Source organism: Equus caballus, chromosome 17 (assembly GCF_041296265.1).
Source record: "Equus caballus isolate H_3958 breed thoroughbred chromosome 17, TB-T2T, whole genome shotgun sequence".
NCBI classification, from domain to species: domain Eukaryota; kingdom Metazoa; phylum Chordata; class Mammalia; order Perissodactyla; family Equidae; genus Equus; species Equus caballus.
Genome location: NC_091700.1, coordinates 89,198,905 through 89,216,095, shown reverse-complemented (window position 1 = coordinate 89,216,095; position 17,191 = coordinate 89,198,905). Strand labels below are relative to the sequence as shown.

The 17,191-nt window shown below is 41.4% G+C and overlaps 1 protein-coding gene across 8 annotated transcripts in view; it reads right to left on the bottom strand.

Moving 5' to 3' along the window:
• CLYBL (citramalyl-CoA lyase) overlaps positions 1-17,191 on the bottom strand; it is a 229,856-nt gene that overhangs the window by 175,298 nt on the left and 37,367 nt on the right. For 2 of the 8 annotated variants that reach the window (XM_070240416.1, XM_070240418.1), the window contains exon 2: positions 8,017-8,087. The exons of the other annotated variants lie outside the window; for them this stretch is intronic. In XM_070240416.1, coding sequence (XP_070096517.1) covers positions 8,017-8,057 — 41 coding nt within the window. In that variant the 5' untranslated portion in view covers positions 8,058-8,087. The remainder of the gene's footprint in view (positions 1-8,016; positions 8,088-17,191) is intronic. 8 annotated transcript variants of the gene reach the window in all.

The following is a 17,191-nucleotide window of genomic DNA, read 5'->3' as shown; positions in this document are numbered from 1 at the left end:
AGCAACAAATACGATGACAGGATTCTAACCCCTGGGGCCTATCCTCTTAACCATTACGCTCTGCTGCCACCAAATTAAAACCAGGAAGCAAAGGAATGTGCATTAACCACTCCAAGGTCATTATATAGATTACTAAAAGTTTGCATAGTAACTTGCTTTCAGGGTGCACGTTTCAGGGAAAGGAGTCCAGGCAGAAGGCGAGTCTCTCACACATGGCTTCCATCCACAAGTTTGGGTCTCTGTCACCTTCGAAGAGAACTTCAGCAATAATTTCTTAACTTTAGCTTTTCTGCTGCCAGTCTTTCCCTGGGCTCCACCAAACCCTTGAATTTATCTTGCCCACTGCTATGGAGTAATATTCTTAAAATGCAATCATACCCCTCCAAGTAAGAAAAGTATCCCAGTATGAAAACTCCCAGAGGCTCCCCCAGGCTCAGTTCTAACTACCTGGCAGTCCAAAGCCCTTCATTAAGTCTCCCATCCTTCATGAAGGGTGGGGCTGATGGATGTCTGTTTTTAGACCATGTGTCTAGAAATGGCAAACAAGTTATGTTTCAGGAAATGATAACTGCCATGGGAAATTCCACATAAAATAATCTTGAGAGTAAGAACTTTTTAAGCATCATTTATACACATGGAAATTTCTAAGAGACCTTTCACTAAAATTAAATAATAGAATGAGAAAACATGCCTATAAGGAAACCTGACAGATTGACTAAGACCAGCCTGTCTTGCAGTTCCAGGAACTCGCTCTCTGATCCTGAGCTGGGTACTGTGTGGGGTGCGGAATACCATTTATATCTCAGTTGTAACAGCTCTGAAAAGCTAAAAATAGGGATCTCTATGGGGAATGAAAAAGAAACTTTATAATATCCACACAGTTGAAGGAAGGCTCTCAGTGAACCAGGAAATCTTTCAGAGGTGAAGAAAACAAAACAATAATTTGAAACCACCACTCAATTTTGTATTTCCTATTTGGAAAACTAGGGTTCCTAGGAATACCCAACTGTTTTAAGGCTGATGACATTTCCCCTCTAATTCTTAAAGGATGCTGTAAAAAAGAGCCTGTGGAATTTCTGCAAATGGCTAGAGAAGGCTCTGGAAGGAAGGAAGGACAGCCCACATGTTCATCTCGGTGTCTTGGGGCCCTTCATGCCTCACTCCTCGTTCAAGCTCAGGGCCCTATAAAAGCACTGGTGGTTCTGCGTGGCAGCTGAGGTCACCCCCCAGGGCTGTCTCCTGCCTTCCACCCTGAACCAGCTCGCCCAGCTGCCTGGTTGCTCTGAACCCAGCTTCTGTCCCTCCTACTCTTCATCTAAATTAACACCTTGATTCGACCGTATCATGGTCTTTGAGTTTGGTTTTATCCCTTAATTCTATTTCCTCAATTGGTTCTAGCACCTCAGACCTGGCCGGGCCACCCTCAGCTCGTCCCTCTAGCTGGGGTTGCTGTGCCAGCCTCATGCCCAGGGAGGGAGTTTAGACACAGACAAGAGTGTTTTTTTCTTTCTTCCCTCTATCGAAACACATTCATCTTGTCCAAACAGCCAACAGTTCATTAAGGGTGAAGTTTTATTTTTGCTCCTCATTTTTTCATACTTATTCATAAAAAATGTTGGGCAAAAGCCTTATTTCTCAGGTGGCCACAAAATTCTTCAAATATATACATATTCTTTGTTCCAAAACAGACCACCATTCGCCAACTGTAATATTGGGGAGATTTTAGTCTTTACAGGTAATCAAGTGATTGTGGAATGAGTTGATTGGTAAAATTTTAAAACGAATGTTTACTTTTTTTTTTGAGGAACATTAGCCCTAAGCAAAACTCTGCTGCCAATCCTCCTCTTTTTGCTGAGGAAGACTGGCCTGGAGCTAACATCCGTGCCCATCTTCCTCTACTTTATATGTGGGATGCCTGCCACAGCATGGCTTGACGAGTGGTGCCATGTCTGCACCCGGGATCCAAACTGGCGAACCCTAGGCCACTGAAGCAGAACGTGCGAACTCAACCACTGTACCACCAGGCTGGTCCCAAAAAGAATGTTTATTTTGACTATTAGGAATATCTAGTCAAAAAGGTAAGAAAGTTTTTTAGATAATACCAAATACATTATATGACTTCATAAAAATAATTTTTAATGTGGGCATTAGTTGCCTCCACTAAAATGTTTGATTTTATTCTGTAAACACCCAAAGACTACCTAGGAAATTCAGACCAACACCTAACACACATACACACAAAATTGTGGCTTACTGATTACTATCAAATCCTAAACCTGTTACAGAATTAGATGCAGGGTGGCCTCTCCACACTTCCCATGGCAGTTTACTGTCTATAAAAAGCAATATCCTTTAAGCAGGACTATACCGCAATCCTTTCCATAATCTGGCTGTGTGTGTGTGTGTGAGAGAGAGAGAGACAGAGACAGAGAGAGAGAGAGAGAGAGGCAGAGAGGGAGAGAGAGGGAGGAACCATAATAGTTATATGCTTACGGTAGACTTAAAGTGAAAACAACAGATTATGTGCTCTATTTTCTTCCACTCTGTTCAGAACTTACCTAGCTTCATCCCCATGGGATGGTTACACATGAGGGGTTAATTACAAGTGTCAGCTCTCACTGTATTCTGGAAGAGCAGTGATTTCTGACAGACTCTGAGTCCCCAAGACCCCCAGAACTATAAAGCTTCCAAAAGAACCTCCCAACACAACTTGCTTCTCTGCTCATTTTTGGGTCTACAAGAAGGTCATTTAATTTAGGTGGGAGAACCTCTGAAGCCGAATTCTGGTGTGCAGACACTCAGGTGGGGCACAGGCATTGGGACTTCATCTCCATGTGCCCTGACACAAGGAAAGGTGAGACACGTCAGCATGCTTTCCACAAGCACGTCCTATATGCCTCCACATATAGACAGCATCTTGTGACAAACAGGAAAACCACCACAGAGCAGCCTAAATACCACCAAGAACATCCTTTAGGTCAGCAGGAAATTTTAAATTTTGTTAATGTAGGTAGGTGTACCCATCTCTGGTGGCTTTTGGTGGCAGCGGAAATTTTCACATTAAGGGCGTAAATTCCGTACCATATTTTGACACCTGCTACATCTGATTCAAGTGCAAAAAAAAAAAAAAAATCAAGTCTGCATAATGAAAAACCATTCATTTTTCCCTTTCCCGTCCCAGCAGGAATAGAAAGCAGTTCCAAGCCACTCTGCAAGTGTATCCAAGGTTAGAGATTCTGGAGGGAGGAGCCGGCCAGCATCTCATGCCCCAAATCACTGAAGCATTTCAGCAGAATGACTCAAAATAATGATTTAAGAAAGAAGAAAAAAAACCTTCAGGGAAAAACCCTGTGGGATTTGTGAAAGTTCTGGTGCAAAACAGGTTCTTTCTAGAACCATCTCAGAGAGTCTTATCATGTTGGACCCGATCTCTGGCGTCTGCTCCAGGTGGCACACCCACAGGTGTCATCCCGATTTGGTGAGGGTCAGACTGCTCAGAGCCACCCTGGTGTGGTTACAGTCAGCCCTCGGCCCCCTGCTAGGGTCTAAGTTTGGCAACGAAATAGTTTCTCTGGGTGACATCTATTTATCTCCACTCCTTCCAGGCCCTTCCAAATGTCCGTCCCCTCCTCCTTGAACCCCTATTCCTACTATTCTCTATGTGGCCTTCTCAGCCTTGCTGCCTAGAAAATGTTCCAAAGCCCAGGGTCCACCAGGCCTCCAGTCCCAAGCTCCTTCTACCAGGTGGACCTGTGTTTGGGAGGTCTCCTCATTCTTCTCATCCTCAGCTCCTCCAAATGAAACCCCCAGTAAATCCCTCTCCAGACATAACTTGGAAATGATTAATCTCTCAGATTAACCGAATGGGCTCAAATATAAAAATATTTTTAAAAAACAGTAGGGTCGTTAAAGAGTGACAGATTTAAGCGCCATCTGGGCTCGCTGGTCAGGGTGGCGCGAATTCCATCAAACGGCTGAACGGTGCACGATCTGGGAATCCCATCTGTTTTATTTAACATGAAGCAGTCCAACAGTTTGGCCATTTTGATGTTAGAGTTGTTTAAAGAAAACCCCAACACATAATACCAATAGTTTTTTTCTCCTCTAAACTTGTAGAATGCAAAATGTATGCTTGATTATCACAATTAAAGATAGAAACGAAGCTTACTTTGATTCTAAGAGTGACCCTAGTGAAATTCTAAATGGACATTTTTTCATAAAATGATTATTTCCCCAGAGTTTTATTTTTTTAAAACCTCTGAGACCATATGTGGAGACTTTTCTTAGGATTATCACATGAAAGTTTAATAATATTTTCACTGAAAATTATATTGATAAGATTTTGGATCTCTAAAATAGGAGATTTTTTTTGTCTTCTTTCTCATTTTAATTTTTCCTTCTCGACTCCCCTCAACCAAAATAATTTTTATGAAAATAATATGAAACTATTATAATGAAAAGTAGTCAAGCCTATTGCTTAGACAATTTTAATCATTCTTCAGAAACACGTAATTTTTTTTTAAGCAAAATCTTTTCCTAGTTTTTATCAATTGCTTTTCAACCTTTAGCACCTTGGACTGCTTCCCTGTCTTGCTGTGCTATAATAACTCTTAGAAACACTAATCAGATTTTCCTGTGCCCAATAATATAGTTCTGTTTCTGAACTGCGGCAGCAAATTGCCCCAAAACAAATACTCTGGCTACCTAGTCCTTAACAAGCAAGGGAAAAAAATATTATTTTTAAGAGTCAATATATTTTGAGGTTCCATAAGACAAAAAATCATAAACTACAAACTAGATTACCCTTTAATTGGAAAACAATCTTCTGCTATAATATTGTGATTATAATTTCTATCTCTAAAAATATGTGGGAAAATTTTCCTATTTTATTATCATGCTACAATTATGCAGCACATTACAGTATTTTACACATGAAAATGATGCAATCATAAACCAAAATTCACGTAATTGTACATTAAAAGAAGAATTGCATATTATCACATGATTTTAGTCCTGTTTTTTGTCGTCTTTTATAGCTATTGTATGGAACCAAAATAACTGCTTCAGTCCTAGATATGTGTTTTCTAGCCATTTTACATACCAAATATATTTCCTAAAACATAGAATTCTCTGGAAATATAAAGCTGCACTGTGTGGTGTGTTATGAATATATGCATTTATTGTTTCTTCATCTATAAAGCCAGGATACTAATACCTTTCTGTAGAACTTTTTCAAAGATTATACGTAATAATGCTTGTAAAAGTACATTAAAAATCCTAAAGTGCTGTGTAACTATAAGCTATCATTAGTAATCATAATAACAATAATTTCATATCCTTATGGAACAAAAACTACTGAAAAATAAAATATCCTTTCTCCAAATTTCCCTTACGATTAAATAAAAAAGCACACTTACATGAATTCTTTCTAAAGCTGCATTTCACAACTGGCTTTAAAGTATCCAGTTCAGGGAATTACAAAGATTCAGAGAAAAATTATTTCTACATTTGACAAATTTTAAAATGCAGAAGCAAACAGTCAATTGTCAGAAACTTTATTTGTCCCCTCTACTTTCCTAAAAGTTGTGGCCAATTCAGAATTCTAGGAGCACACAAAACCTTTCGTCCGAAGGGACGGGTGCCGGGGCTAAGATACAGCTCCACGTCTATGACCCTGATTTGTCTCGGTAAATGTCAGCAATGAAGAGTTACAATCCGTTTAGGTCACCAACTAAGGGAAATGCTGAGACCACTGACTTTTTCTCTTTTTCCTTCAAGTTTATAAAATAAATCACAAAAAGAACTTTTGGAGGATAAATGCTATTTACTAAGTCTTTAAGGAGAAAAACTGGACTGATGATTAAAATTTCACTAAATTTGCAGTCTTATCCCTCCCTGCATCACCTGAAACAAAAGATGGGTCCCAGCACTGGGCTCCAGTTCATTCCTCCCCCTTCCCCTATGGTGACCAAGCTCCTGGAATAGCAGAAGCAAATGGGATCCATCCAAACCGAGCTTTAGTGACAATGGAGCAGCTCAGGTTGTCCCTGTGAGATGCCAGCTGGCTTCCGCACAAAGGTGACAAGCTTTCTTTCTTTGTTGTTAATCCCTTTGGCTTTCTCAGCGTACCCAAGTCACACAGACGCGCACTAGACACTTCCACCAGGTGGTCACAGTACTGATGTTTGGTCTCCATGACAGTGTGGTGGCCACATCCCTAGGCCCCAACTCCAGGGTCTGGAACACTCACTCAGTGGGCACACCAAAAATGAAGTCAGCTACACTTGGTTGCAAGATGGTTCTGCTGCCCAGTAGTGGAACATGAGGACACACTAGGTCCCGAGACAGAGGGTGGGCAGCAACAAGTACTTCGGATAAAAACGACAAGCAGTTACAGTCGTGGGAGAACTACCACAGAGACATTCTTTGTTGGCCAGGTAATATGAACCTAAAGAAGCAGCGTACAGTCAAAGATGCCAACCGGAAAATGTTATTATTTATACTTGTACACGTGGCCAGTATCAGACCAGGCCCTGTTTGCTCCAGTTTCATACATTGTTCAATCAATGGATGCATATCTCTAGGGTTCATAAACTATAAGAAAATATTTCCCTTGGAATTCACCTAAGCAGCATAATGTGAGCTAAGAGAAGTGATAAACTTGCACTGCCCCGTTTTCATTCTAGCATATTCCTTGACAAAATAATCATATTTTGAAACCACAGTTCATTTAACTATATGTCATTCTCCATATCTGGATGTATCTGAGAAATTTTATTTAGCCTTGGTTTAAAAGAAATGTTCAGTGTCCTACATCCAGCCTGAGATGTTTTTCCTTTGTACCAACAGTGACTATCTCGGATCTCAGCACTGTATTTTGAGCCACTGAACAGTGGCCCACTTAAAAGTAAATATAAACAAAAAAACACAAGAGAAAATGACACCAATAAATGAACAAAGAAAGTGCTTGTGCAATCTAAAAAATACTTAATGCTCAATGTCTTATTATCCCTTACCAAAACTGGTGTAAGGTAAAGTAAGACTGGGAAATATTTTATAAATGTGCTGTACTTTACACATTATTAAATCAGATGGTGGCAAAAGATAAAATGGTATCACCCATTTGTCAAGTTATCCCATAAATCTGTACTTTTAAATGTGACAATTCGTCAAATTAGCAATAATAATGAAAAAATAAGCCTTCTCCTGAAAATCTTTATTTTCAACTCATTATGATCACTGCCTGACAATGACAATGTTTTAAAGACTTAGAATATTTAAATCTGTTTTTTCAAAGCGTAAATTCAACAAAACAGGACCAACGGTCTAACATCAGTAGCTACCCTGATTCTCTCTTGATGAAAATAGCTATGGGGAAGAGACACTGGAAGAGATTTAGAATCTATTTTGGCTCAAGATAATTGATGAAATTCTATTCCTCTTAAAAAAGAAACTATTAACAGCTGTGTCAGATTTTAAAAAATGATTTTGAGTTCTAACATCTAGTCAAATTACTAAAAATCACACAGCACAGTTAAATCTGTGCTGAGAAGTATCTTAAATAATCCTAAACTTCTAAAACTTCTGTGGGTTTGGTAAAAGCATCATAAAGTACGAGACAACCAGAGGAAACCTCTTTAAAGCGACGAAATAGCGAGGAAAGGTCAGGGAGCCAAGCAGGTCAACAAAGTCCTTCTTCCCAATTTGGGGTCATTCTTCCCTCCCGCACTGATTGGTCTCCCAATAAATTCCACATTAGCTCCTCCCTTCAGCTGCAGCAGAAACACTTGAACTGCCTCCTCTCTCCACAAAAGTTTAGTTTGCTGATTGGGCATGAAACAAAGGGAAGACAGCAGGGGTACAATTTATAAGGGGGCAGGCGAGGTTGACAGGCTATTGTGCTCTGGAGGCATCCACAAGCTGTTAATTCTATTTTAACATCGTTAATAAGACTGTTAACACATCAGACTTTGTTTAGAGACCTTGAAAACATCAACAAACTATTAAACGACCCACCTGAAATAAAATAGTATCCACTTTGGAAGCATCAAAATCATACTTCTTTTTTTATCCTTAAAATGGAAAGGCTAAAGAAAGGAAAAAGGAAATTTATTACTGTAGAATATGTGCAAAGACTCCAAATTCTTATGTTTAATATTCTTGAAACATTCTTTTTTTGATATCATCTTTGACCTATGGATTTTCAAAATAAGGAAGTTATATGAAAATAGACTCACTTCAATGTGCATATGCCAAAAAGGATTTAAAGACAAATGCACAGGGTTAATAGAATATTTAAAATGAGTAATTAGTCTGACAGATTAACAGTAGTTAATTTTGCAATATAATGGAAAAATGTGTTGATCTCAGTCTTTAAAAGAATCAGGAAAACATTCCATTACATAAGGGTATTTTTTATATTATATCCTTATGTCCAACTAAAAAATTGTTGAGTAATTTCAGTAAGAGTAAAAAGTTCCAATTCATGACTTAAGGAAAATAAAATATTCTAAAAATTATTTACCTTTTTCTTTTCTTTTGCTTCCCTTAGCTTAACTTTAGGAATTAAGACTATTCAAAGTAACAAGTATTATGCTTAAAATCAAGGAAACCAAATAACTATAAATAAACACTCAACAACCAATGTGTGTAAAGAAGAAATTTTCATTTGAATTTGTCGGTGCCAACCTTTTTTAGAATTAAAATAGCATATTTCTCATGGGGTAGTCTACTAAAATTACTGTAATTGACATTTAACTATCTTTTCATTCAAAGCAAAAAACATATTGCAAAAAATTGTAATATTTTTAAACAATTCTCTGGACACTGTACACATTTGAAATCTTATGACTGAAAAAAGTTGAAGCATTCTGGATGTGGCATAAAGTATTGATTAACAAATTTGTAGGTGTTAATTTTAAATATCCTTGCCTGTGATTTAAAAGAACAATTATTTAATACTCTTGCCAGCACTGGAAAGGAAAATAAAAAAGCATGAGAAGTGAAGATAAAAACAAATCATGTAGAAGGGACATACAGCTTTTAGATCAGAGCGGAGAATTCTAGAGCATATTTAAATATTTTGCTTCCTTTGAGCGCTGCTGCTGCTGTTTGCTGGTGACCGGTGGTGGCTTGAGTAGGGGGAGATAGTGAATGAAAAGACCATAGAGATTATTCACAACCAAGAACGTTAATATGAGAACACAGAAGTGTAAAATAAATTGTGGGCCAATACTGAGGCCACTCTAAATGCATCTCCCTGTTGAACACAATATGCAGAGTGTGTTCTCAACAGGTCAAACGACCAAGAAACGCTGGTACAAGGCATGGCGACTTCGGGCGACACGGTCTGGGAAAGCATCCATCACCACACATTTTAAGAAGTGAAAATTGAGGCAGTAATCCTGAATGATGACTGACAGAGGAATAATATTTGGCTACCACTGTTCCACCGCCCTTCCCAAATACAGTGTCGTGCTTATTTCTCCGGCTTCCTGCAATCCTTCATGTTTCCAGATACACACATTTCAGCGCAAGTGTTTCAGTTGCCATAACAACTTCATAAATTTGCTCTCAGATGTCCTTTTTAATTACATCACTTAAAAAAAGCTGGATGGGTCAGGACAGTGCCTCGATTTATTCCGTTCACACCTAGTTCATGAGGAGTCTGGGTATTTGTTCCTTTTCTCTAAGATGCTCAAACACCTGAAAATAACGTCACTATTCCTTTCCACCCGTAGGCAAAGGAGAGGCTTTTTAAAATCTGTTTGCGTCTAGCCTTATTATCAAGTTTTTAAAACCCAAGTGACATAAGGCTCAGGAATCGTCCCCTGCCTCTTGGAGGGACAGGGACTGCTAACAGTGCCCAGTCGTGTACAGCAGGGCCCTGCACAAGGAGCGGCTGCTTTATTTCCAGATATCAATTATTCATGCTGCCAAACAGGTTTTTGATAGAATCCTAGCGGTTTTAATTGGCTTCTGGTGATTATTACTACCTAGTACCCTTAAAATATTATCCACCTTATGAGGGGAAAATAAACTACGAGAAAATGTAACAGTTTCAACGGCATGCACTAATTTTTAAAACACTCCAGGATATTTTCCGATTTCATTCCAATAAAGAATAAGGCATAGTATCCCTAGCATCGTTAAACAAATGACTTTTGCCAACATCAACAACCAGACAATGGAAAACAGGGCTCCACCAACAAATGGAGAGGGGGTGTCAAAAAACTCTAGCCAGGATTTTTGCATATGTAGTGAAACCGAAGGCACTTCCCCAGAAGGTATTGAAATGCACAGATAAGAACACAAAAGGCCCTGAAGTGGTTTTGAGGGTCACAATTTGCTATTAAACACAGCAGATGGAAACATGTGAAAGTCCACTTAAGTGAACTTTAGAATACTCGAGTGTAAAATAAAATCGAGAGTCATGGACAAGTGAGGGCAATCAATGATTCTAGAGTTTGATTTTTAATTGTACTATGTTAGAACAGAAATACATATATTTAAACTAAGGGAAATGAGCTAGAGGGGGAACACACTTTATAACCCCAACTGTCGAAAATTAAAATGCAGGGTGAATGGTATACAACTAAGTACCAGCAAAAAAGAAATATTGGTCATGTTTAGTAAAGAGCATAAGAACAGATGTTATATTAAAAATTAGACCTTTCACTTCAGAAAATACTACACATGCTAGGTCTTTGCCACTGGAAAAAGAAACCACTTTTAATTATGTAAAGAGTGAAGAGAAGGTAAGGATTCTTCACCTTTGAATACTAAATTAGGAAATAGCACCATCAAAGCCAGGCTTGATCTGTCCTGCCTGAAAAATTAATAGGCTTGACAAGTCCTTTACAATAGCTTCTAGAATGGCAAAAAGAGAGGCTCTAGTGACACCAACAGTCCCGGGAACAAAATGCAGCTGTGAAGCAGAGTTTGGGGTTGGGGGAGGGCTTTTGTGTTTGTTTTAGGGGGGGCTGTTTGTTTTTCTTTCATCACAAAGGATAAAGCCTTCAGCCCTAACCCTACAGAGGACCTGCATGATGTTCTCTCACCACCTTCCTGCTTCTTCGCCCCACTGCCTGCGGGAGAGCAGGCCGCCAGCTACCACTGGGCCTGGCTGGAAGGCCTGGCCACTCCAGCCCGCAGTTTCAAAGAACAGGGAGTTGAAAGGAGGGGAGGGCCGTGAGAGGGGCAGGGATGCGGAGGAAAGACATCAATTCAGCATTCCTCAGTGGCTTCAGATCTTCACACTTGTTTTCTTTCCCCCTCTCCCCTCCTGGAAGGGTGAGGCGGAACCAGCACTTCAAAGGGGAAACTTTCTCGTGTGTGGAAGGACTTGTTATCTGGCTTTGGCCCTTCCCATCTCGTGATTAACACTGAAGGTTGTTATTATTATTGATAAAAATAAAATTAGCCCTCCTAAAGAAAACCATATTTCATCTCCTGAGTCACTTGCTGATGAAGCTGTTGGCGTTCGAGAGGGTGGGGAGGGTGACAGCACAACAGCCTTGCCTTCGCTCGGCCCCTTTCAGAAAAATGCAAGGAACACCTCTGCAGAGCGGGCCACGCGAGCCAGCGGCCTTCTGCCCGCACATCAAACTCTCATCCCCGTCTTCTGTCCACCACCTGTCTGCCTCCACTCCTGTGGTAGGGAATGGGGAGATCGAGAGGGGCCAGAGTTTCAACAGGAAGGGGAGAGACGGAAAAAGACTGCCAATTCAATAGTAGGAAACCAGCCTTATGGGGCAGGATAAGGCGGGCACACAGACTTCGGCTCCACGTCTAGGACTGAGAGGAAACATGGAGGTTCGAGGCAAATACCTCCCAACGAAAGAACCTTGGCTTATGCTACTGGGAAACGCTGATAAACAAACGAACTGAGGATGACTACTGAAAGATGAAGGAAGGCAGACCTGCTTAATCCACTCAATAACAAATCTTAATTGCTCAAAACAAAGCAGCTAAGTTTCAAGACTGCTGAAGAGGGCTTTCAGCATGTAACTTGCAGCACAAAGTGCATGCAATGTTATCTTTAAAAAAAGATTTTCAGGATCAAGGATCAAGTTAAAACTTTACCTTTTTTTCTTTAAGGGTTTAATTTTTTTCCATCTCCCCACAATTAGTTCAGAATTTAGATAACGTTATTATGATCTAACTACAAGCCATTATTTTACTGCCTTTTTAAAAGAAGAAAGAGACCCATGTGCCTTAATCCTAAAAAGCGCAAAATCTATATTTAAAAGAATAAAACATTACTAAATAATTATATAGAAAGTCAAGAAGGATTTCTGGAAGAGCCATCAAAAGACAATATTTGTATAGGATTTGAGCATTAGCAGCTAGCCTGACACAGCAAAACCATTGTATTTTCCACTAGTTTTGTTTTGCCATATACAGCTGTGTTTTCACAGATGCAAAGCCATGTGTCTCCACCAAAAGGTCTAGCCTTCCCTTCAGATGTGAATGCAGATCAAAGGTTCAAACGCAGAAATACAAGATCCTTTTCCCTTTGGAACATGTTTTTATTTTTCTGCAGTGGCTGCAAACCAGAATTTCCATCTGTTGTCCTTCTGCGGTGTACAGGTTAACCTCAGCAGTGGGGCTCGGAGCGCTGTTATCTCATCTAAGAAGTGTGCAGATGAAGCACGTCTGCATGGACCCTTTGAACAGCTCCCCAAGATGTCCACGTCGCTGAGAGAGAATGGAACCAGGCAGTAGCAGAATCCATTTTAGTTGATATATAGAAATTAATTTTTTAATTTCTTTGAAATATCAGAAAGATTATAAATTTAAGATGGGTTTTGCTTTTATACAATATGCACCTTGGTAAAGATAATATCAACTGTGATTTCCTGTCTATGCCTTCTCCCTCCTATCCCCAACAGTATGCAACAAGACATTTTGTATTTGATTCTTGGCTTACGGAAAGTTCTCTAAGAAAAGAAGACGATTTGCTAACTCATTAATCTTAAGTGATTTTTAAATTTCATTAGGAGTTACTAATCCGTAATTTTGAATGGGAATATTTTTAAACATTTCTGTTACCTATTACCTATTATCTTTTTTAGTTAACTCCTTTCCCCTCCATTTCCATTCCTTTTATTGAATATACCCTCAGAATGACTGAAGAGAGAAACAAGTTTCCCTTTGTTACCTACTCCAAAAATGGATTTACTGCCACGAAAACAATTGCTTAGGAGAATAGTAAAAATACAGCACTGCAGCTAAAAAGGTGGGAGGCTTCGATGGTATTTTTGGTAGATTTTTACTGTCACCAAATTGAGAGAAAGAGAGAGAGAGGCGCGTATCTACCTATCCGTGGAAGATCAAGAGAGGTTAGAGGGATGAATGGATGGATGGAGATGGCATATACAAAGCTTTCGCTAGTCCCCAGAGAGATTTTACAAAGGCCCAAAGTGAAAAGCGTCATGGACTGACCTAATGCTAATGTGTGAGTGCCACCTAGTGGTCTACCTAGACCTGCACCGTAGTCGAGCTACACCTAGAAACATTCATCCTCTGTCTGTGGCTCCCTACCCCCATTGCCCCACTCCATTTTGGCTCATTCCAGCACTCCCTACGTTCCTGCCCAATAAGCGTAACTTTTCCCCCCTAATGACAAAATAAACTAAAAAAAATAAAAAGTCTCAGAAAACAAAACAATAAGAGGGATGATCCCAAAGGTTCGGGTTGGGTCTGCCAGAAGCAAAGTGTGGTGTTACAGGTGTCCCCGCTGAGGGCTGCCTCCGAGCCACGTGGGGAAGCTTAGAGAGGGTGTTTCTACATAAGGAATTGTTGTGACCACACCTGAAGGACCAGATTAAATAAATAGGGAGCCCTGCTGTCTACACAAGCCCACTCTCTGGAGGCAGTATATCAGTCTTTCTGGGAGGAAACAGGCACTCTGTGACTGGGCGTCAGTAGTCCTCCGTAGGAAGAGAAAGAGAGGTAGTCTGTGAGAGCTGAAAAGTACCTATTCTAACTCTCACTTTCCAGCTCACTTTCCCCGGAAAGGGAAGGCCCCTCCCGCTCCCCAGGGGACCCAGGAAGATAAGTACTCATTTCATCATCCCCTCTTGCTCCAAGAAGTGGTCACCAAGAGAAGGATGGTTCTCTTGTAAAAATGAGTGAGGGCACCTTCTCAGACAATGCTGGAAAGAGTCCTATACCAGGGGACACGGTGACTCACAGCACTTAGTCCAAGGCAGCGCCAGCACCCCAGGGTCTTACGTGGTAGAGAAGTGAGTCTGATTATCCTCAGATCACTGCCTCACTCCTTCTCCCCTTCCCTTTCACTTCAATAATAAGAGTAAACAGTTACATTGCACTTACTACGTCCACACATGTTCTAAGCTCCTTCAATTGTTATCTCACTGAATCCTCACAAAACCTCTCTGAGGCAGGTACACTATTACCATCGTCCCCTTTGCACAGATGAGGGCACGACTAGAGAGGTGAAGCCAGCTCACAACTAATAGTGGCAGTGCTGGGGTTAAGCATGGGAGTCTGGTTTAACCTACGTGACCTTGGGGAAGGCATGTAACATCAGAGCATCAGTTTGTCCATCTGTAAAATGGGGATATGATACCTGCCTCTCTACCTCAGAGTGGGCCGCTGCCAATGCAATGAGATCATCCACGTGGATGTGCCCTGTAAAGAGTCAAGTCCAATGGCTTGTTTTAAAAAGTGATACTTGTTTTTATCAAGTGAGGCCATCCCTGCTGCCTGACATCCAGGGAGGTCTATGCCACAAACTGATAATAGGAATCAGAGCAAGGCCAGCAGTTTCTATGATTCAAATGCTTATTTTGATTGTTAGTTCCATGGAAGACAGACCCCCAATGTGTCATTCACTGGGATGAGAGAGGACGCCACCCTGTTATGCCAGGGCCCAACAGGCAAAACTGGGATGTAGGAAGCTTGTCTTATGAATAGTAATGAGAAATAATAGTGCTGATATTAATCCTACTGGGGCAAACACAGTGGTTAATATCGCAAGCACACCTCCTCACAGCGTCCTTGTTGCCACCGGAGGTGGCAGCCTGTGGTACTATGCATGTGCAGCGAGGCCTGGGAGGGAGGGGGGATGCCGCAACCGACTGACCCACACTCCTGTCCCAGCCACTACAGGCCGCTCTCCTGGCTTCATTCTCTGAGTCACACTTTGTGTGTAGAGCCCTGAAAGAGCATACCTATCCTGACAGTAACAAAATGCAACACTGAGGCACTTGCCATACTCCCATGGGTTCCGTTTCTCCCTCCAGTTTTACTGAGATATAACTGACATATAAAATCACGTAAGTTCAACGTGTACAATGCAATGATTTGATATATGTATATATTTAAAAAATGATTACCACAATAAGGTAAGTTAACACATCCATCACCTCACATAATTACCATTTTTTGTGTGTGGTGAGAACATTTAAGATCTACTTAGACCCAGCAGGGAGCAGGGTTTTGTGACAGACCGGCCATTGCACAAAAAGAATGGGCTTTGGAGCGGGTCTTGGCCAGAATCCTGGTTCTGTAAGAAATTCTAACAAGATGCTTACCTCTCTGGGTCTTGTGCTTATCCAATATGAAGCAGGGGTCACAACATCTGTCTTACAGGGCTGGCATTGGAGTTAAATGAGATGATGTACTCTCCATGTTCAGAGCCAACCTACGGGTGGGGCTCAATGCATTTTCATTGATTGACAGAAAGGAATAGGGAGGGGATTGCCAAGAGAAGTACACCGGGAACACTCAACAGCACTGTCGATAAGCCCCCTGCCCATGCTAAACAGGAGCTGAGCACAGCCTAATGCTTAAGAACACAGGTTCTGAGGCCAGGCAGACCCAGGTACACATGTCTAGCTTCTCCACCTGTTCTCTCAGCAACCGTGGTCAAGGGTCTTAACTTCAGTGACATGTTTCCTAATGTGTAAAATGTGGCTGATAACAGGATCATGCTTATAGGACTGTTTTGAACTATAAAAGTAGGTCAAGTGCAGAGTACAGAGTCTGGAACACATGTGGCAGTGGGAGGTTTGAGATATTACCACTGGTTTGGACTATGTAGGATTAATATCAGCACTTTATTTCTCATTATTATTAATGACAAGCTTCCTGCATCCCTGTGTTACCTACTGGGCACTGGCAGTGAGGACTCCAGACATTTTCAGTTTGTTAAAATACTACCGACTTTTAAAAATGTGACTTGTCTCAATGTAGCTCATTACAGGCTTTGAGGCCAGAGGCTCTGTGCTCTGCCCACTTTATCTTTCACGCATTGCCCTCGTGTGACTGCTTTGGAGACCCTGATAGAGAGCAAGACTGTATGGAAGCAGCATAACCCAGTGGGAAAGAGAACACTCGGGCCCAGCAGATCTGGGCTGGACAGGCACCCTGCCGCATGCGGGACTCCAGCAGAGCCAGGCCCCAAGCCCCAGCCAGCTCCTCATCTTCGTACCCCAGGTCTGATCATTTCAGTGGCCATTACTTAATCCTACTGTTTTAAAAACAGCACATCCATCAGGACACTCCCATTCTGAAACATCTACAGGTGCTCCTGGCTGCCTACAAAGCAATACCTAAAACCCTTAGCCTGGAGGCTCAGGCTTTCCACCTCCTGACCCAAAGTGCCTTTCCAGTCTCATTTCCCACCACCCCCTCCACAAATCTCTGCCTTCAGTTGGTTTGTCTCTTCCTAGCACACCGCACACCTTCCTGCCTCCTGTGATGTTGCTCACATAAGCCCACCTCCCCTGTGTCACCCCCCTTCTACAATGCATGTTTAAAGCCTACTCATTGTGGAAATGTTATTTTATTGCCCCTGGCTCCTCATCTTTTAGGCTGTGTCTCCCCCAGCTCGTGACTGCAACTCCTCCCACCTTTCCATCAGTCACTCCAGGTGGCTGGCACAGCCCTTTCCACATGGTAGAGCGGTATGCATTGTTTCCATGTGACTGATTTATCAGGAGAAATAAGCGTCAGAGGTATCCTCACCTCTAGAGCCCAGCCAAGAACCCGACTGTTCTTCTGGCATGGAGGCCTCTGACTGGCTTTGCCCACAAGTGTGACAGTGAAAGAGGACGTGACACCACAGGGTGGTGTGAGTGGTATTGCTGGCACACTCACTGCCCTTTTTCACACCACCCGCCGATGCCTACTGTGTACCCTGCACCCACAGGTTCTACTT